General features: G+C 40.7%; 4 protein-coding genes and 1 long non-coding RNA gene across 5 annotated transcripts in view; 4 read left to right on the top strand and 1 right to left on the bottom strand.

Moving 5' to 3' along the window:
- Positions 1-352: 352 nt before the first annotated feature.
- On the top strand, positions 353-3,680 carry pak1ip1 (PAK1 interacting protein 1). The gene is made up of 10 exons (XM_041055291.1): positions 353-681; positions 912-1,074; positions 1,510-1,630; positions 1,739-1,813; positions 1,894-1,946; positions 2,046-2,191; positions 2,341-2,438; positions 2,605-2,704; positions 3,027-3,156; positions 3,559-3,680. The coding sequence occupies exons 1-10, from the start codon at positions 604-606 to the stop codon at positions 3,666-3,668; spliced, it is 1,074 nt and encodes a 357-aa protein (XP_040911225.1). The 5' UTR covers positions 353-603; the 3' UTR covers positions 3,669-3,680.
- Positions 3,681-4,710: 1,030 nt separating this feature from the next.
- On the top strand, positions 4,711-6,712 carry LOC121193805 (transmembrane protein 14C-like). Its single transcript, XM_041056266.1, has 5 exons — positions 4,711-4,754; positions 4,885-4,979; positions 5,870-5,971; positions 6,065-6,152; positions 6,284-6,712. Exons 2-5 carry the CDS (start codon positions 4,904-4,906, stop codon positions 6,342-6,344), a joined length of 327 nt encoding a protein of 108 aa, XP_040912200.1. The 5' UTR covers positions 4,711-4,754; positions 4,885-4,903; the 3' UTR covers positions 6,345-6,712.
- Positions 6,713-6,936: 224 nt separating this feature from the next.
- Positions 6,937-14,025, bottom strand: LOC121193806 (serine/threonine-protein kinase MAK-like). Its single transcript, XM_041056267.1, has 15 exons — positions 13,925-14,025; positions 12,973-13,027; positions 12,405-12,526; positions 11,620-11,702; positions 11,195-11,327; positions 10,830-11,001; positions 10,439-10,606; positions 9,861-10,196; positions 9,404-9,582; positions 9,190-9,311; positions 8,416-8,526; positions 8,234-8,308; positions 7,607-7,726; positions 7,202-7,291; positions 6,937-7,088 (listed from the first exon to the last, which is right to left on the bottom strand). The coding sequence occupies exons 1-15, from the start codon at positions 14,023-14,025 to the stop codon at positions 6,937-6,939; spliced, it is 2,019 nt and encodes a 672-aa protein (XP_040912201.1).
- On the top strand, positions 7,005-15,169 carry LOC121193807. The gene is made up of 4 exons (XR_005895320.1): positions 7,005-7,140; positions 9,439-10,178; positions 10,465-10,649; positions 14,250-15,169. It is a non-coding gene; the product is annotated as an uncharacterized LOC121193807 (long non-coding RNA).
- A 2,096-nt stretch (positions 15,170-17,265) lies between these two features.
- The window catches only part of gnal (guanine nucleotide binding protein (G protein), alpha activating activity polypeptide, olfactory type), a 41,608-nt gene continuing 40,199 nt past the window's right edge, over positions 17,266-18,674 (top strand). Inside the window, exon 1 of the mRNA XM_041055968.1 lies at positions 17,266-18,026. Coding sequence (XP_040911902.1) covers positions 17,468-18,026 — 559 coding nt within the window. The 5' untranslated portion in view covers positions 17,266-17,467. The remainder of the gene's footprint in view (positions 18,027-18,674) is intronic.

Raw genomic sequence — 18,674 nt, 5'->3', positions numbered from 1 at the left:
AAACAGCCACTAAAGCCACTGATAGTCTTGTAAAATCTCCAGTCTCCATAATGACCCACTTCACTTTCATAAATTTTTTTTTACATTGTTCTAAACATCTCAACTCCTCAAATTGCTCTACATTTGAGAATTAAGATGCTAAATTAGACCGGGAATAGGCCACTTTTTGGGGGTTGTTTTAATTTTAGTATTCCGTATAGTACATATCAGAAAAGTTATGAAAAGTAATGGAAATCAATGCAAACACTGTCACATTAAAAAAAAAAAACAGCACGAATCCCTGACGCTCCAGGGCACCGGCTTTTATTTTGAAAACCACAGTCCACCAGATGAACCGAAGTTGACTTTCTGCGCAAGCGCAACAGCTGCACACGTTGTTTTGGGTTTGGAAGTGTGTTTAGCAAAAGCAGCTACAGACAAGTTGATTAAAGGGCGTTACCACGCTGTTTACATAGTTTATTTCCTTTGTGTTTCTCGTGGCGGTCTTTGTTTGGACCCGCGTTAGATGTCGCTGAAACCAGGCGACTCATTTTAGACGGAGAAAGCTGAAGTTTGAAGAAAGCTAACTGGCTAGCTTAGCCCGCTGTAGCTGTGAGTGGCAGCATGGCACCTGTACTGGAGCTGATTGCTGGGAGCTACGAGCAGATCGCCTTTGGTTACCGAGTGAAAACGGACGAAACAGTAAGTTGGAAGCTTTTGCTTTGTAGTGTATTGTGTGCAACTGTCAGTATCCAACACTGTATTTGCATTGTATTTCCTGTTCGTTGGCTAAACAGAGCTGTCACTGGGATTGATGGGTAGTCCTACACAGCGATAATCTGTGTCTAACGTTATTTCAAAAGGTTTCATGTTTAATTGGAGCATTTCAACTATTATTTTTCAATCCCTTCGTGCTTTTTCTTGTCATGTAGGAGTGGACGGCGAAGGCAGACTTCACACATCACGCCCACACAGCATCCATATCAGCTGTGGCAGCCAGCGAGAGGTTTGTTGTTACAGGCAGCAAAGATGAGACCATGCAGCTTTACGATATGAAGAAGGGAATTGAACACGGTGCTTTGCTGCATCATGATGGTGAGTATCTCTGGTAGATCTTTGAGTTATGTATATGGATTAAATGTGCAACGCTGGACAAGAAGCTTTGGAATAGTGTGGCCCCACAGCCCTTAGACTGCTTGTGTTTCTGATTTGGTCATCTTAAAAGAGTCTGTAGTCTGTGGTAACATTCATGCAACATTATTTAACTTTCTACATTAAAAAATTAAGGATGCAGTTGAGAGAGAGGATTCTGTATGTGGAAGGTCAGTAAGAATAAAGATGAAGATTGATTAAAGATGATTTTCCTTCTTGATCTTTTATTGCCATTATGGTACAAGAAGTGTGAAACATCACAGAAGAATTGAACAAATAAACCTTGTTTACTTTCTACTATTTGCTACACTCTACAGAAATTTCATACAGTCTCTTGTGATCTGAACATCTGACTCAAACCTCACTGTAACTGCACAGGCACCATCACCTGCCTGGAGTTTTATGGGACGTCTCATTTACTGAGCGGAGGAGAGGACGGACTCCTGTGTGTGTGGAGCACAAAGAAGTGGGAGTGCCTGAAGTCCATCAAAGCTCACAAGTAAGCACACAAAGAGAGGTGCAGTAGAAACACTGACATTGATTGTGATTGTGGTCTTGTATTTTGTCGGATAAGTAGTAACTTGCTTCATCCTTTTGTTTTCATCAGAGGTCACGTCACATCGCTGTCCGTCCATCCATCGGGGAAACTTGTACTCTCAGTTGGGACAGATAAGACTCTCAGGTAAAATCCACAGCTCTGCTCCAGATGTTTCATTTAACAAGGAATCAGAATTGACAGTCGCATCTTTTTTATCCTTTTAGAACATGGAATCTGATTAATGGAAGATCAGCCTTCATCAAAAACATAAAACAGAGTAAGTTGTTTTGGTGAAGTTAACAAACGGACTGTTTTTCCGAGGTATTTGTATGTTAGAAATGACCTGAAATTATTTTTTTCTCGACATTTTTAACAGATGCACACATAGTTAGATGGTCTCCAGATGGGGATAAATATGTGGTGGTGATAAATGACCAGATGAACATCTACGACCTGGAGACGGCCTCTGTGACAGGAACAGTTACAAACCCCAAAAGAATCTCATCTGTTAAGTTCTTAAATGTGAGTTCTCCGACTATTACTCTGAGACCATGGTTGTTATAATTGGTGTCTGCTTAGTGATCCCGCCAAAAGATAACAGTTATTAATTAAGAATAACAATATACCACCTGTAGGTTTAAAGAGATGTTGTAATCCTGCTTGTTTTGCAGAACTCCATCCTGGCTGTCGCAGGAGATGATGAAATTGTGAGGTTATGTGACATGGGAAAAGAGAAATGGGTGTGTGAATTCAAGGCTCATGAAACCAGGTAATTTCATAAAATGTTTTTAGGTGCAGATGTTTTCAGTATGTACTTAAGTTATTTGGCGCTGCGTTTCTGAAGTTATATGTATAATTTCTATGTTGTTGATGTATTTCTATGTTGTTTTGCTAAAAATTAAAACTCATAATAGCTATTCTTTTTTTGGTATCAGGGTCAAAGCTGTCGACAGTTTCAATATGGAGGATTACTGTGTGATGGTGACAGCTTCAAATGACGGATTCATCAAAATGTGGAAACTCCATCTTAAAGAGGCACGTCTCTAGTGTTTGAAGCCATTTACTTGTAACTTCAACCGAATTCAAAACATTTACAGTAGCAAACTTTCCCTTATGGTCCTAACCTGTTGACAAACTACATATTTACTTTGCAAAACAGAGTAATTAAGTTCTTTAACACCAATAAAGGCTAAAATCAGATTAATTGTTCAGATTTAATCAGATGAGCAGTAAAATGTCAGACATAATAAAACCTTCTGTTACATGAACAAGTCTGTAAACAAAGATTAGCAAAATTACACTGTTGTTACCTGCTGCACTGCTGATTATCTAGTGATGCCCCGCTGCTGTCCAACAGGAGCTGGAGCCTCCCACCCTCCTCGGGGAAGTGAACACAACAGCCAGACTGACGTGCCTCGCCTTGTGGAAGCCTTCATCAGCGCCTCAGACCCCTGAGGAACCAGCAGCTGAGGCGACAACATCTGAAGGTGACACCCTGCAAACATTGACTTTCATTTCACTTTATAATCATGTTGTGGAAGAAACAGCAGGAACAGATGATAGCTGGTGTAGTGTGGTTGTTGATTTTTGGTCTTTTTTTGTTGATTTTCTATGTGGAGAAAAGGGGAATAAGAACAAACTGGCTGCAGAAAAGATCTTAACCTTTATATTTAGCTGAACATTTTCCCACTCAGGAGTTTAAATTTACATTCAGTGCAGAATTAAGTTAGAACAGTAATAGCCAGTGGAGAACTAGCTGTGCTGGAAAATTTCAAGCTCAAAAGGAGAATGTTTAACTGTCTTCCACTAAATAATTACAACGCTTCAGGATTTCACATACGTTTTCTGTGTCTTGTTAACATCCACCATCTGTTTTGGTCTGTCCACAGAACTTGCTCGAGAACTGTCGAAGACGAAGAGAGTCCGAATTGCAACAGAAGAAGTCGTTCTAGAAGATGAGAGCAAACCCAAAAAGAAGAAAAAGGACGGTGGAAAATAAAATGGGCAGCAATAAAAAAAAAAATCTTTTAACAACTTTCCATGCAGTTTTAAATCTGGACTTCTTTTTTTGGTCAAACATGCCTTTACATGTTGTGATTAGCACTGGGAGGTGACAAGCCCCAGTTTGACAGCTTTCAATTTCTGAGTGTATTCTTGTGATAAAATATTTTTTTTGTCAACACCGGAAAAAAAAAGATGATGGAAAATGAGATGGAGAAAAATAAAAATGTTTTATAATCCATGCATTTCTCTACCTTTAAACTGACCTAACACACTTCTAAGCAAAGAACAGAAACTCTGAGGCATCACTCAGGCTAAGCTGCTGTGGTCAGTGCTTTGATCTGAATGTCATTGCCTGCTCAGCAGTCCAGCTCTCATCCTTATCTAGTTTCACTAGCCTAACTAGTTGTCACTAGTTAGATAGTTCTCTGACTTAGTGCACCTTAAGACGTTCTTGTGAGCTCTCCTCACTAATGCAAAGAGCAGATAAATAGCAGCATGATCCTGCTTCATCTGAGAGCCAGGCCTGGTCACTTGCCCAACTAGGATCACTGTATAATTGGTTCCATTAATCTTGATTCGTGTTTTGATTTTTTTTTTTTAAATTATAGTCCAACATGCATTTGCTGATGGCTACCACAAGGAGGCGATAAAGCATAGTCTAGCTACTTCTTTTTTTGTTTTTGTAATGCACACTTCACTTTATTAGGTACACTGAGATAAAACTAATTCAGTCTAATACAATAGTCCTGCACTAGATCCTCACTTAATGAAGGTTATAATGCTCAGATTATGTTGAAACTTTTACAGAGGTGGTGATTCAACTGTATGATCATTTTGAAGGATGTAGTTGGCGATGATGTTGAGGGATCCTCTCTTCCCTGTAGTACTGGTGAAAACGCTTAAATTATCAACACATGTATTATTATTATTATTGTTATTGTTATTATTAATGGGTAGCAGTAGTAGTAGTTGTTGTTTTAAAAGTATATTATCGAGTATGTATCCTGTAAAACATCGTTTTATTTTGAAATGCATTCACGTGACCCCGGAAGTGAAAACATTCGGAAGTTTGGATTTTCAGGTCTGAAATTTGTTTGGATAATATTTTGGGGTTTTTTTGGTTTAATTGATGTTGAAACCTTTGGTAAATCTTCTCGACCTGAGTGTCAAACACGACGGTTAAACACGACGTGTTCTCCTCTTGGTAACAGCTGCAGGTTGTTTCGGGGCATGGCTGTGGACTGGGCTGGCTTCAGTTACTCTGCCCTGGTGTCAGTAGGAGGAATCATTGGTTATGTGAGAGCAGGTAGGTGAGACTCACTGACTCTTAGACATGTAACTGTGATATAACTGAAAACAGGTTTGATGTTACTCAGAATCGCACCCAGTTTGCATCAAATTTCAACCATCATACTGGGAAAAGCAGAACATTTACGCTTTTCACTTTACTTCAGTTGAGTTATGCTTTTTTTAAATTTAATTTCTACTCCACTAAACTTCAGATGTGAAATTAAACAATATTTGGAAAAAAGGGGGGTTCCAACAACAGATTTTTTTTCTATTTATATTTTATTTATTTATTTTCAAATCTGGGGAACCTTAGGAGGGTGTCTGACCCCTAGGTTGCTGGACTAAACTACCTAACTGTATGTAAAGTAGTTAAAACCAGCTCCACCTCAAAGCAGCTACAGAAAGATGAATCTAATAATGTCACACATAATAATATATTATACTGCAGAACTTTTCCTTTTCATACTTTAAGTGCATTTCACAGTTAAGACTTATGTACTTCTTCTTAAGTTGGATCGTGAATACAGGATGTTTACCTGTAACTAAAAAGGTTTCCAGTGTTGTATTGGGACTTTTACTTAAGTAAATGATCCGTGCACTGGGGAGACGTCCATCACAGAGGAAGCAGATGTACCAGTTTGTCCACTGACATTAGCCTTGATAGACCAAAAACGTAGCACAACCACAATAGAAGGAGATTTTACAGTAGATTGCTTTTGTCCTCTGTGCTTTACCTGATCTCCATAACCGATGCGGTCTGAAACAAAAGGCCTGCAATAAATCTGTTTCATCAAGATTTCCTCAAATTCTGAAGTAAAAGTTGAGACTTTATAAAAGAGAATCCATCAAACTTAATTGAACACTTGATTTCAAAATAAAACCTAATCGAGTGTGTTTGCTCTGCAGGCAGCGTCACCTCTCTGGCTGCAGGGCTCCTGTTTGGTCTGTTGGCTGCGGTCGGTGCTTATCTGGCATCTCAGAATCCCAGGAATGTCTGGCTGTCACTAGGTGAGCAAGTTCAGTTTGTTAAACCTTGACAGTCCGAGTGCAGCTTTCACAAACACATGGCAACAACTGTCTCCCTCCACTGAGGAAATGCAGGCACCTCTGGAACTCTGGCTGTAGTGATGGGACTGAGATTTCTCAACTCCTGGAAGTTCATGCCGGCTGGTTTAATGACTTTAGCCAGGTAAAACACACCAATATTACACATTTTAATTTCCTTGTGACTGCACCATGAAGACCACAGACTTCTGCTTTTAATAACTTGAGAATCTTCTTCGACCATGTCCTGATGTAAACGTTTCCATGTCTTCTCAGTGGACTGATGCTGGCGAAGATCATAACTGGGATGCTAAAGAGGCCGCACAAATCTAAGTGAAAACACTTACAGGTATCTTTTCTGTGTGTCTGTAAACACATTAAAAAACACATTAAAAACATTCCCTGCTGCGTAGTGTTGTACTACAGTCATCTGCAAAAGCAATTAAATTAATTAATTAAAATGTGATTTTATAAGAAAATGTACGTAGATAATGAAAAGGAAAATTTCACTTTTCTGACATTTGAAAACGTCTGTGAAAATACACAGTGATTGTTAAAGGATTTGTCTAAATGTATCTAATGAGAAGGATTATCTTTGTTCCACTGTAAGTAAATCATCAAAGCTGGTGATTGTGCCTTGCTTAAACCTGTCGGTGTACTTTAATAAGAAAAATGTACAATAAAACATTCACTCAAATACAAAAATAACTATAATTTATTTAACTTTTTTAGTCTATCATTTAAAAAATATTGATGATAGAAGTCACCCACTTGTACAGCACTGAACAATATTTAATAACATGGCAAATGTAACAACAGAGTATCAAGAAATATTACTGCACACCGTTGGCAGCATGTCTCATCTCAAGTCTGTGTGTCCTGATGTAAGTGCAGTGGGAGTCACTGGTGGAGCAGAGTGCACTGCTGTGCTACCGGTGACCTCCGTATTTGGCGGTCCAGTCAACTCGCCCGTGCACTGCCTGGTTGTTTGTGCTCCGTGCGAAGGCTTTCTTCCCTACAGAGATGGTGCTGGATCCAGGGATCTGAGGATTCAGAGATCTGCTCCTCCACCCCTCATACTCTGAAATCAGTGTGACAGTGAAGGAAAAGTGTGTTTCGGAAATACTCAGAAGGTAACATGAATCTATGTTTCTTGTGCTTGTAATGCTGATGTTTCTTTTGTTTTTTTTTTACCTTCATTTGAGGAAGCAAGTTTATTCGAAGAGATCTTTGACGTTTTGGTTTTACAGTCAATTCTCAGATCAGCAGCTGAGGACAGATCAACTAAAAGATGCACAAAAGGAAAGAGAGTAAAAGGGTAGAGTGAAATCATCAGATTAGATTCTGATAGTAGTATTCACCGACAGCTGCATCATCAACAGTCCTCTCAAAAACTTTTATTTTTAAGAAAATACTGAACCACCAGGACGCCCCACAAAGCTAAACCTGAACAAACTCCAGACCCAAAGAATTATTCCCAGTACCGTCTGACTCAGGCCTGACTGATACCAAGCAACACCGAACCAAACTGAGTCTGTCTGACTCAACCATTCCTCTGTCTGCTACTGAGAAAATGAAAAGCTCTCTGTTGTGACTCACTAGCAGAGGTGCCTCCAATCGGTGCCAGTGTAATCCTCTGTCGGGCTGCTCCTGTTTCGGTCCTCTGAAAAGGTGATATGTAAGTCTTGGCTGGGTTATTGGTGTTGCTCATGAAGAAGTCTGGAGAGGACAACAAAGTCAGTCATTGATGACGTCCTCAACTCCCATGTAGCTTTAGCTTTAAGGGGCAGAATATTACATTAAACTACAATTATATTTTACAGGCTCTAGTTTGAATTGACTTGTAGTCCATATTAATGCTAAGCCAATATTTATGTATTTTATGAGCATAAACAATGCTGACCTGCTGACATCTGCCCCACATATCACCCCTAATCCCATGAACTACACATCTGTCCAGTGGTACAATAAGTTTTCAGATCCTTTATTTAATTAAACGTCAATCAGCAAAGTAACTAATAACTAAAGCTGTCAGATAAATGTAGCAGGGTAAAATGTTTTCCGTCTGAAATGTAGTGTAGAAGTGTAACATGACAACAAATGTAAATACCCAGGTCAAATCCAAGTACCATAAAATTGTACTCATGCAGTACTTGGGTTAAAATACTTTTTACTAGTTATTTTCTACCACTGCCTCCTGCATTTGCAGGTGAATTTGAGTGATACCTCTGGAAAGATCAGGATCCTCCAGGGTCTTCTCCTTCATAGGCTGCTTATCTGCTACTTTAGGAAAACTAGCATCTAAAGCCACATCACAACAGAGAAAGAGAAGAGCAGGAGTGAGTGGAGGAGGAAAACAACTAGAAACCACACTGAGGAGGAAATATGAACTCTCAAGTCTTTCTTACCTTTATTAAGAGGGAACTCCAGGCCCTGTCCTCTGGTTAAGCACGAGCTGTCCCACAGGTTTCTGCCGCCCACCTGGCTTCCTACCGAGGAGCTGCTTTTTGGATTCACGCCTGAAAAGGACAGACAGCTCAGAATTAACTCACTGTACCTGAGCCCACACACAACACAACACTTGCAAACAACCTGTATCTGTTCAAACTCTGACACACGCTGTTTAGATTCAGTACTAACACGATGTGGAAAGTATCAGTGAAGTTATAAAGTTGTTTGTATTAGAAAACAGCAACACTGTGATTCACAGAGTGATCCAACAGACTGAAACAACATGCAGCAACAATCAGGATTTCGTGTTGTTTTCCCATTATTCTACTCAGCGCATCTTGTACTGCTTTTGACCGTAATGCATTATGTTAATGAAACTGAATTGTCCGGTATTTTTTCTTCTGTCACTGGTTTTGGTCCGAAATGCCACTTGATCTCACACAAGTGTTCAATTTGTTTCACTCCCTTTAATCACAATGGTGAGTGTTACTTATCCGGGAAGAGCTGAATCATGGGCAACCAGACTTCAGTTGGTAATGCTTAGTTTTTGCTTCCCTTTGCAACTTAAGTAACATAAAGTACTGTAGACTAAGTACTCCATGGGGAAAGCAGAGAACTAAAACTCTGCTAACAATCGTTTTTTTGTTTTCATATTGTCAGTTGTACACAAGCTTTTGTCCTTAGCTTAAAAAATGTTCACGTCTGGAGATGCAATATATCATTTTTCTCACCTGGCAGATACCTGGACTGACGGAGGTAGTGCTGCTTGGCAGACAAGGTGGTGGAGTCAGTTCTGTTTAGCCCAGTGTTGCTTGCTAACTTTGCAACTGCATTGCTCTTTGACTCTGGAAATCTAGACCCCCAAAAAAAAGTAGTATTACTTTTTCTTTTTTTTTTTTCAAACGATGACAAAGACTCTTTTACGTGAAAATGAAGATCTCTAACCGACAGCTGTGCCCATTGTGTGCTCTGTCTTTCAGGGAGCTGATAGTGGGTTTTTTGGAGATGGAAACTCCAGCGTCTGTGTCGTCACCGTCGTCCCAGCTGTCGACTGACTTGATAGACGTCTGGCCCCATCGCCTGCGTCCAGTCCTGACTCTGGATACAATGTTCTCTGCTCCTTGCTGATGTGGAGAACAGTGGAGAGATGATTTTTATCATTGACGTGAAAAATAAGTAGTATTAACCAATGAACCTTTATCTGCTCCTATCCTTCTTAAATATAGGACACTCCCTCAAAAATTAATGGGTTTAAAATCCACATGAAAGGTGGAAAATTCAGAATGGGAAAGATATAATTTCACAGTCTTTTTGTGGAAGGCTTTGATATGATCATACAGGGAGGAAAAAAACTATTCTACAGGACCTGACAAGATCCCATTTTCAGATTCAGAAGCTGTACCTGAGTGGCGGCGACAGTGTGCCAGCTCGTCGGTTGCCTGTTTTTCACCAGGCTGAGAGGTTCCTCCTGCCCCAGTGTGGCTTGTTGTGTGGTTGGCTCCGTGTTGTCCTGAGGAACGGGGATCTCCTGTAGAGGCTGGTTTAGAGATTGGCCGGAGGTCTTCAGCTCTGCCTGGGTCTGACTTGGCTCGCTGGACTCCAGGTCTGTCTTACAGAGGGACAGAGGCTTTGGTTCTGTAGACGCCTCGAACAGCTTTGCCTGAGCCTTGTGCTGCTCTGAATACTTCAATGGAGCACCGAGCGCCTGGCCGACATGGAAGTAAGGATACCGCAGAGCCTGGAACGCAAATGGCAGAAAGCAAAGGAAAAATATTATCTGTTACATCTAATGAGACCAATTACTACTGCACAGTTTTCATTTTGATGTGTGTCTGTCTCTTGAATGAAATCAGTGGATGTGCATTATCTCAGTACATCCAGATGTCAGGTCTGCTATGACAGTAACCGCCACTCACTCTAATCTTTGTATATTTTATCTTTATTCAATCTATGTGAAAACTTAATGGGCTTCAGATGTACCTGAGCTGCACTTGGTCTTTTCTCAGGATCCCACTGCAGCATGTCTTTCATCAGTGCGATCGCCTCGTCGCTGCCGTTGGGGATCAGCGATCTGAGGCTGGTGGGGACACACTTTGGGAAGCGGAAGTTCATCGAGGCGGCCAGGTTGTAGCCCTCAGGCCAGTCCGACTGATGTGGCGAGGAATAGGACGACGCAACAAACAGAGCATTTGTGAGTTTGTGTGCAGTCTTGTGTGTGTCCTCATGCACTCGTGACAACATCAAATACACAATCACGGTTAGTTTTTTTTGCTTTTATCCAAGAAGTATACATAGAGGTGATGAACTGAGTTTGGTTGCGTGCACAGTCACAGCAGAGGCACCACACATGGCACCTGCTGTGATGGCTCACCTTCTTCAGCGTTCCCAGCACCTGACAGATCTTGAAGATCTCGTCCACCTCGCTGTTGCCGGGGAACAGGGGTCTGAGGGTGTAGAGCTCCGCCATGATGCAGCCCATGGCCCAGATGTCAATGGGCGAGCTGTAGGAGTTGGACTTGAGCAGAACCTCTGGGGCTCGGTACCTGGCGTAACAACACGGGGCGGATTTATAGAACATTTGAATATAGTTTTTTTAAGGCACAGGCTAAATGATATTACAGCAGGAGTTACTGTGAATCAAACGTTTGACTCGGGTCAGACTACAGATAAACTACATCCATCACAGCTCCTTATGTAGAAGGTGTTTTATGTGCAGAAAAAAAAAATCAGCCTCACCATCTCGTGGACACATAATCAGTGTACGGTGGCTGCGAGCGGATTTCTCTTGCTAGTCCAAAATCTGCAATCTTGACCAGCTCTGGGCCCATGCAGAGCAAGTTCTCTGGCTTCATATCACGGTGGAAATACCCTGAAAAACACGAGTCAGCCAAATAAAACTGTCCTGTTGCTGATATTTGTCTAGATTTGCATTATTTTATGAAACCAAAAAAATATTTGCCTCTAGCCTCTACTTCTACTGCAACTACTACCATTTATACTGCAACCAAGACATGAGTCTCTATAGATGCTTAGATTAAATGTTTTTTTTTTTAAAATAGAGTTAAAACATCTCTGACAAGAAAGATTTAACCTGACAAAACACAGCCGAGCCAAGCGTTTAAGGAAATGGAAAGGAAAAGAGAAAGACAGGAGTCTCTTACCGTGCTTATGCACAAATGCTAAGCCAGACAATACTTGGAACAGAATGTTCCTTATCTCATTTTCAGAAAACATCTTAGCTTCCCTGGCAGCAGCAAAGTGGTAAAAGACAAAAGACAGAAAGAGGGGATGAAGAAAAAAAAAAACACTATGGAAACAATCATGCCTTGTTGAAGTGGGAATAACACCAACACCCACATGCACTAAAAACAGTGTTAATTTTTTATTTTTTCTGAGAAGCAGAACTTTGCCCAGTTAAGCTTTGGTACCACTCACACCTCCTCTTCTCACTGGAGCACACAAGAGAAGTGAGTCATTTTTGGTTGTAGAAAATCTTGTGGTGCCTGATGTCTCATTAACCGTCCAACTTTTATATACTTTTCGGGTTTAGATTATGCTGTTTTCTGTTTAGTCAATTAACTATGCGCACCAACACAGTGCTGACAGCTTGAGAACACAGTGTTTTATAGAAGAGAAAAGACAGCAGTGTCAATTTTCCTTCTAGCTGTACTAAAAGGCCGTGCTGAAGTCACCTACCGTGTTTATGAATAAAGGACAGTCCCTGTAATATCTGAAATGTCATGTTTCTGACGACTGACTCAGGGAACAACTTGTTTCTGCAAAAACCAAGACTGACACATTATGACTCAAGCTGACCCAAATAATTCTCACATTCCCAGTGGTAATAAAAACACACTGCAGTATTATATCACAAAAATAACATAACACATAACACAAATAATGTATAAATGCACTTAAGTAACTCTGGTGTCTGATGTGTTCTTACCTTTCTTTCATGAGCTGATAGAGGTTTTCTTTCATGTACTCAAAGACAAAGTAGAGGTAGTCATTTTCTCTGATGACTTCCTTTAGCTTCACCACATTGGCATGGTTCAGCTTCTTCAGAGACTAACAGCACAATGTATTTAACAAACACATACAACAGAGTCATTAAAGAGAGCCATTAAAACTCACCTCATCATCTCAGTAAATTAGCTCAAACACCTGAGCATACTGTAGTGTCTGAAATTAGCTCTTTCACTCAGCTGCCAAAGGCTTTTGTACAAAAACTGCCAAAATAATTAGTCACACTGCTGATTGTCAATATTTTTTATGGCCAGGCTAATGTGTTAATTTAAACATTTCTCGCTCACTCACTTCTGAGCAGCTTTACTGCATCCACAATTCTTACTGTATATAAACTTTGGCTTAATCCAGAGGAATGTTGCAAAGCTAAAAGCTGGATTTTGCAGATTAAATCAGTGTTGGTTTAAAATGATAGCAAAAAAAAGTAGTTGACTCATTGATGTTACTGATTATACAGTATCATGTATAATGACTGTAATGATTCTCACCTTCACTTCTCTCAGATTCAAGCACTCATCCCAAGAATAAAACTTCCTCTTCATCCTGTTGAAAAACAAGATTTTGATGATTATGATATTGTTAATACTGTTTAAAGTGTCTTTGTGACAATTTTAGGAAACTAAAATAAAAATAAAATGTTTTTTAAGGTTTGAAGAACATCAATACCCAGAATTTATGCAAAACAATCTCCTCTGATTTGCTTCTTTAGTTCTAAAGATTTCTTTTGGCATTTTTGCCTTTATTGGACACTTGACATTATAGATACAGACAGGACAGGGTATGGATATGATAAAGTTGCAGTTAAACAGAATGCTTGTTATGACAGTGAATATGGGCTGTACATTGAAGCCACCACATTACTGTTAAATATCTAGGTAAAACATAGCATCCTAAAAAAGCTTTATTGAGATGTTTTGTACTTATTTTCTTACTACTAAAGACTCTCACAGTACCTTTCCCATCTTCTAAGGGCAACACTGTGTGGTGTACTTTCACTCCTTTCACTGCCATCGGTAGTATCAGCTTGCACTATAACCTTACATTTACAAACAGTGCCTGGTGGAGCCTCTCGTAAAACATTCATTATTAATTTCTTGCCATAGACAGATTCTTAAACAGCTCATTGTTAGATATATGACTGATATAAGCCACATATTTCACAGAACAAACGTCACAGTAAAAGTGGCTGTGCTTTGACTAGAAACCTGTTTCTGCTGATCTTCAAAATCATCCTAAACCTTGTCAAAAGCAGCAACACATGATGCAAACAAAGACAAAATCTTTGACATTTTCACTCGTAATCTATTGTGTTGTTCACGTGTGCCATGTTAGGACGCAATGCACCTTGCAGCAGCCACTCTGGGTTTAATCAGCTTAACACTCTGAGACAAAACATCACAGTATGTCAGTGTATGGCATGTTTACTGGAGCCACACTCACCTCTTGATGGCCACCAGCTCCCCAGTCTCATTGCTCTTGCCCAGGAGCACGCTGCCATACGTGCCGTCACCCAGCTGCTTCAGAGTGGTGTAGCGGTTCATCGTCCACAGACAGCCCTGCCTCTCCTTCACCAAGGAGTCTTGACCGTCCCACACAGTCAAACAGTTAGTCATTGTAAGCACAGCAACATCCCGCCACAGATCAACAACTTAACGGCCCTGTACTGTGCCCTATCCTTCTGCTGCTGTGCGGCTACGCAAAGGCTTTCACTCTAAAAACACAGACATAAAACATGAGCGTTCACGCTTTACCTTTCACTTTACAGATGGGTGACGAAGGGTGGATGTTTACCTGGCGAGGGAGAGTGGAAAAGTGACGCGGTGTCAATCCTGCCTGTTGCACTGTGACTGACCTATCCTGAGCTAAGCCTTCACGGTGGACAGGGGAAGGGCAATCCTCTGTGAGGGGAAGTGGATTAAAGTGGACATGAGCTTAAGAATGTGTGCCAGGAAAGAAGAGAAGCTGGACACGTGGTTTTACCAAATCAAGTCCACAAAGTAAGAAAACAGGATCATGCTGGCACATTTGTGTTATGATTTTGTAATCTGTCAAACCAAGACTAAATTCATGATTCTGATCTGGAAACAGAGGAATGGACCAACCTGTGTCAAACACTGGACACATAAAAATGGTCCTGAAAGATGACTGACTTGTCATGTGTTGCTGAAAATACAACATTGAAAGACATGCCACATTTTTTGTTTTATTTTTTCAAAAACTTTTAATTTCTTATTAAAAGTTAATTTATGTACAGTTTATCAGTCAAAAGTATGTTTAAATACTCTTGCATGTAAATGTGTTTTTGTACATTATAATGCATAATACAAAAAAACAAACCTATCTGTCATATGGAGGACTATTTCAGACACAGAATCATGAACAGATATGAGGAACAGATATGATATGCACCTCCTGTACCACTGACCCTGATTTCAGTCTTTAACTAAGCTATTTCTGCTGCATGTCTTTTATATCCAGTTAGCCCACATTTTGCGCTGGGCAGGAGCGGAAAGTACACCTTGGCCAGACATGAACAAATTAGGGCCAGTGTATTTATAACTGACATAAGACTAGGTCATAGTCTTTCTTTATCCATTAATCTATTTGTTTTATTATTTTGTTACCTGTGCAAAGACAATTTTAGGAGCCAAGACAAAGACAAAGCAAGTGTCCTGTTAGAGGAGGATGAACAACATTTATAAAGGTGCTTCATTATTGAGTGGCAGTTTCAAGATTAGGGGTTAGGGCTTTTAATTTTAGCTGCTTATAAATAACCTGCCTAAATTCAGGAGTTTAAATCTGACCTTTTTGACTGTAATTTCAATTTTTTTAAAAAAAGAAAGTTTTTTGATGCTGACTAATGTTGACATCACAAATATCAAAATGTTGTTTCTAAACACAGCCATGATTTGCCTGTACACCGTCTAACCGTCTCATCACAATGTTTAATAAACTTAATAATTTGATTTAGAGAGTTACCAGAACAACAAGCAAGCCTGGTACTAAGGGTAAATACTGGCGCTAGAGGGCAAAGTAAGCTAAACACGCCCGCCTGTCAGGTCCTAATTTTCAACCAAACGATCAAATAGGCAATTTCCCTAAACATTTACCATGTATAACATAATATAAGTACAAATATAAGTAAAATACACCTACCACAGGACACATTTCCGTGCTGCTGAAGATCACAAGATCACAAGATGCTTCCTGCGGAGAGATGCTGTTAGCTCAGTCCGTTTCCAAGGGCGGCTTCCTGTCTCCTAGGCAACGCCGAGACTTCCAAAATAAAATGAAATTAAACCATAATCTACTACTGATGTAAAATATTTAGTATATGAAATAGAAATAGAATTATAATAATAGATTTTTTTAAAATCTAGTAATCGCATTCAGTAGCTGTTCTGGAGCTTTTCCTGATTTTTTCCTGAACCTTAGTGGCTCAAATTTAATGTTAATTACTAAAAGCCAAGGGATGTTCTCTGAAAGCAATGTTTTTGGGGCCCCAGCAGGTTTGGGGGTCTTAGAGTAGGTACTCTGGCCTTTTATAAGGGTTATGATGTAGAAACAGTTTAAATTTATTTATAAGATAATTATGACTTGCACTATTTTTATCCAAATGGTGAAGGGACTAAACATCTATTTTTAACCAACGATGTTGCCTAAGTGAACTACTGAAAAGTATAAACTCAGCTGTGATACTCTTTTGCAGGCCCCTGAGTTTCACATCTCTTCAGGTGTGTTTTACAAGTGCTCCATCTAGTGGTTTATTTTCATCTCTGCGTCTGACTGTGACTTCAGCCCCTCTAACCCGGGTAATCCCAACTTTTTCTGACCTTTGATTAATAATACATGTCACATAAGACCAGGATTATTGAATATTTTATTAAAATGACCCACAGCTGGAAAACAACGTTGCTGTTGTTGTTATTTTTGATTAACTGTTGAAGCATAGGTGAGTAGATTAGTGTACCGAAAGTAAGATCTAAATATTTTCACTTCTCAGACTTTATAGTGGTGCTTTTGATTAAAAGCTGAATTAATGAATTCCTTATTTTCCTGGGGATCTCCTGAGATCACCCCATGGATCCCGCATTTGAAGACCAAAGATTTAGTCCACGTGTTGGCGTCTCTTGGACTGATGTGTCTCAAAAAACTGATCCAGTACATCATGAGAATTGATAAATGACACTTAATGGTAATGGGAATTTAGAAAACCTCATCTTGATAAAAACAAACAAACTTTAGTCAAAAGGCTGATATAAACAAATGATATTAAGCCTGTATGTGAATGAGCCTGTTTAAAATCAAGACACTGGAACTGAGGGTTAGGACACAAAATAATGCCTAAATGATTTTTCTCATCTGTGTGTGAATTAACTGAAAAGCTGTATTTGAAGCTGAAATCTTTTTTTTTTTTTTTATTGTGTTTTCGGGCAGCATGTGTTTTAAAGACACGTTTAATGGGCCGGATGGAGAAATGCTGTATTGTATTGGTGTGATAATAGAGGGCAGGTTTACTATCTACAGTTCAGGAGGTGTCTTTAGACATGCAGGCATGAAATGTGAGGAATGAAAATCATGACCAGCATTCTCGAAATGGCCATACTGTAGTAACATGACGTGCCGTGCATTGCACCTAACAACTGTGCAGTCAGATTGTTGACTGTCTGCGCAGCGGATAGACGCGTTTTTCCTCCAAGGTTGTGCTTTTGGTTACTTACGGTAAGGTGGACCCGCAGTGTCCACTAAAGGATCAGGTGATCCACTAACTACGAAGCGAAGGCTGACTGGGGAAAATGCAAAATGACATATAGCAAATGTCGGAGCATAATTCATTCACATTTTCGGCTCAAATTCGGACTTAAATCGCACCGCTGGAGCTCCAATGTAACGATGGCTCGTTAGGGCTGGTGGCGCAACTGCGATTTTTTTGATATTTTAATTTATGAAAAATCACATTCACAGACAAATATTGCTTTCAACATGGGGCTGTGCTACAGTTTGCGTCCCCGGCTCTTCGGGGACCTGAGCGGGTCTATCTCCAACGCTACCTCGGACTCTGACCAGCCTCCGGACGCCGCCGTGCCGACCCGCGCCGGGGGAGCTCGTCAAGAGGACACCGGGGGATGCGGGGAGACTTCGTCGCTACGCGGCGGCGGTGGCGGCCCGGTGCGCCCCGGGGACCCTGCCAGGCTCCCAGCCGGGGAGCACCGCCGTGGAGACACCGGTACCGACGGTGTGCTCATACAAAACGGAGGCGGCGGCGGTGGTGGTGGTGGAGGTGGAGGTGGAGGAGGAGGCGGCGGCGGTGGTGGTGGTGGTGGCGGTGGAGGAGGCAGCGGCAAGGGGACAGGGAAGGACCGCGGCCGACGCTTACAGCTGCTGCAAAAGACTAGCACCCAAAAGCAGAAAAACTGGGACAAACTGCTGGTGGAGGAGAAGGAGGCCGAGAAGGAGGCGAAGAAAGTCAGTAAGAATATTGACAGGGCGCTGAAGGAGCTGAAACGGGAGTATAAACAGACGCATCGGCTGCTGCTGCTCGGTAGGTTATGTCCCTCTGTGTTGTTGTTGGACTAGGAAGGCGTTTTATTATTAGAAACCAAAACGTACTGGCCTTTCCAGAAATTATGTCACTGCTCTGCCGAGGCCTATTGCCACATCTGTTGGCTTGGCTGTGAAGACTACCCCCTGCGGCTGTCAATGACAAATGATGAAGATGGACGTTTAGACTCACTGGGCCTGCTGTCCTGTTAGGCTACTGGTGCATTTAGGTTTATAGGGAATTTTGGATAGTCTGTTACACGTAATGCAGGCCATCAAAAAAAAAAGGGTCCAGGTTACATAGGTTTATAGAGACCACTTAGCTTTTGGCTACTGGGACATGTTTGCCCGTGAAAACTAGTACAGCAATGAGAATAGTGTAGTAGTCCTATAGTACAGCATGCTGTGGTAGGATAAAGTATAAAACTGGTTGACTGTGGCATTGTACAAATAAGTGTATATTGTAGTATAGTATAGTATAGCATAGCAGAGAGGCCTGTAGCATGCAAGAGTGTTGGTATATTGTGTTGTGTTTTTTACTAACGGAGACACATCTACACTGAGTCTTGTATATTGTACTAGAGTAGAGTGTAGTGGGCTATAGTAGAGTATAGTATTGTATTGTATTGTGTGTGTGTATAGTGCCATG

This window comes from Toxotes jaculatrix, chromosome 14 (genome assembly GCF_017976425.1).
Source record: "Toxotes jaculatrix isolate fToxJac2 chromosome 14, fToxJac2.pri, whole genome shotgun sequence".
NCBI classification, from domain to species: Eukaryota; Metazoa; Chordata; class Actinopteri; family Toxotidae; genus Toxotes; species Toxotes jaculatrix.
This window is presented reverse-complemented; position numbering and strand designations above follow the sequence as displayed.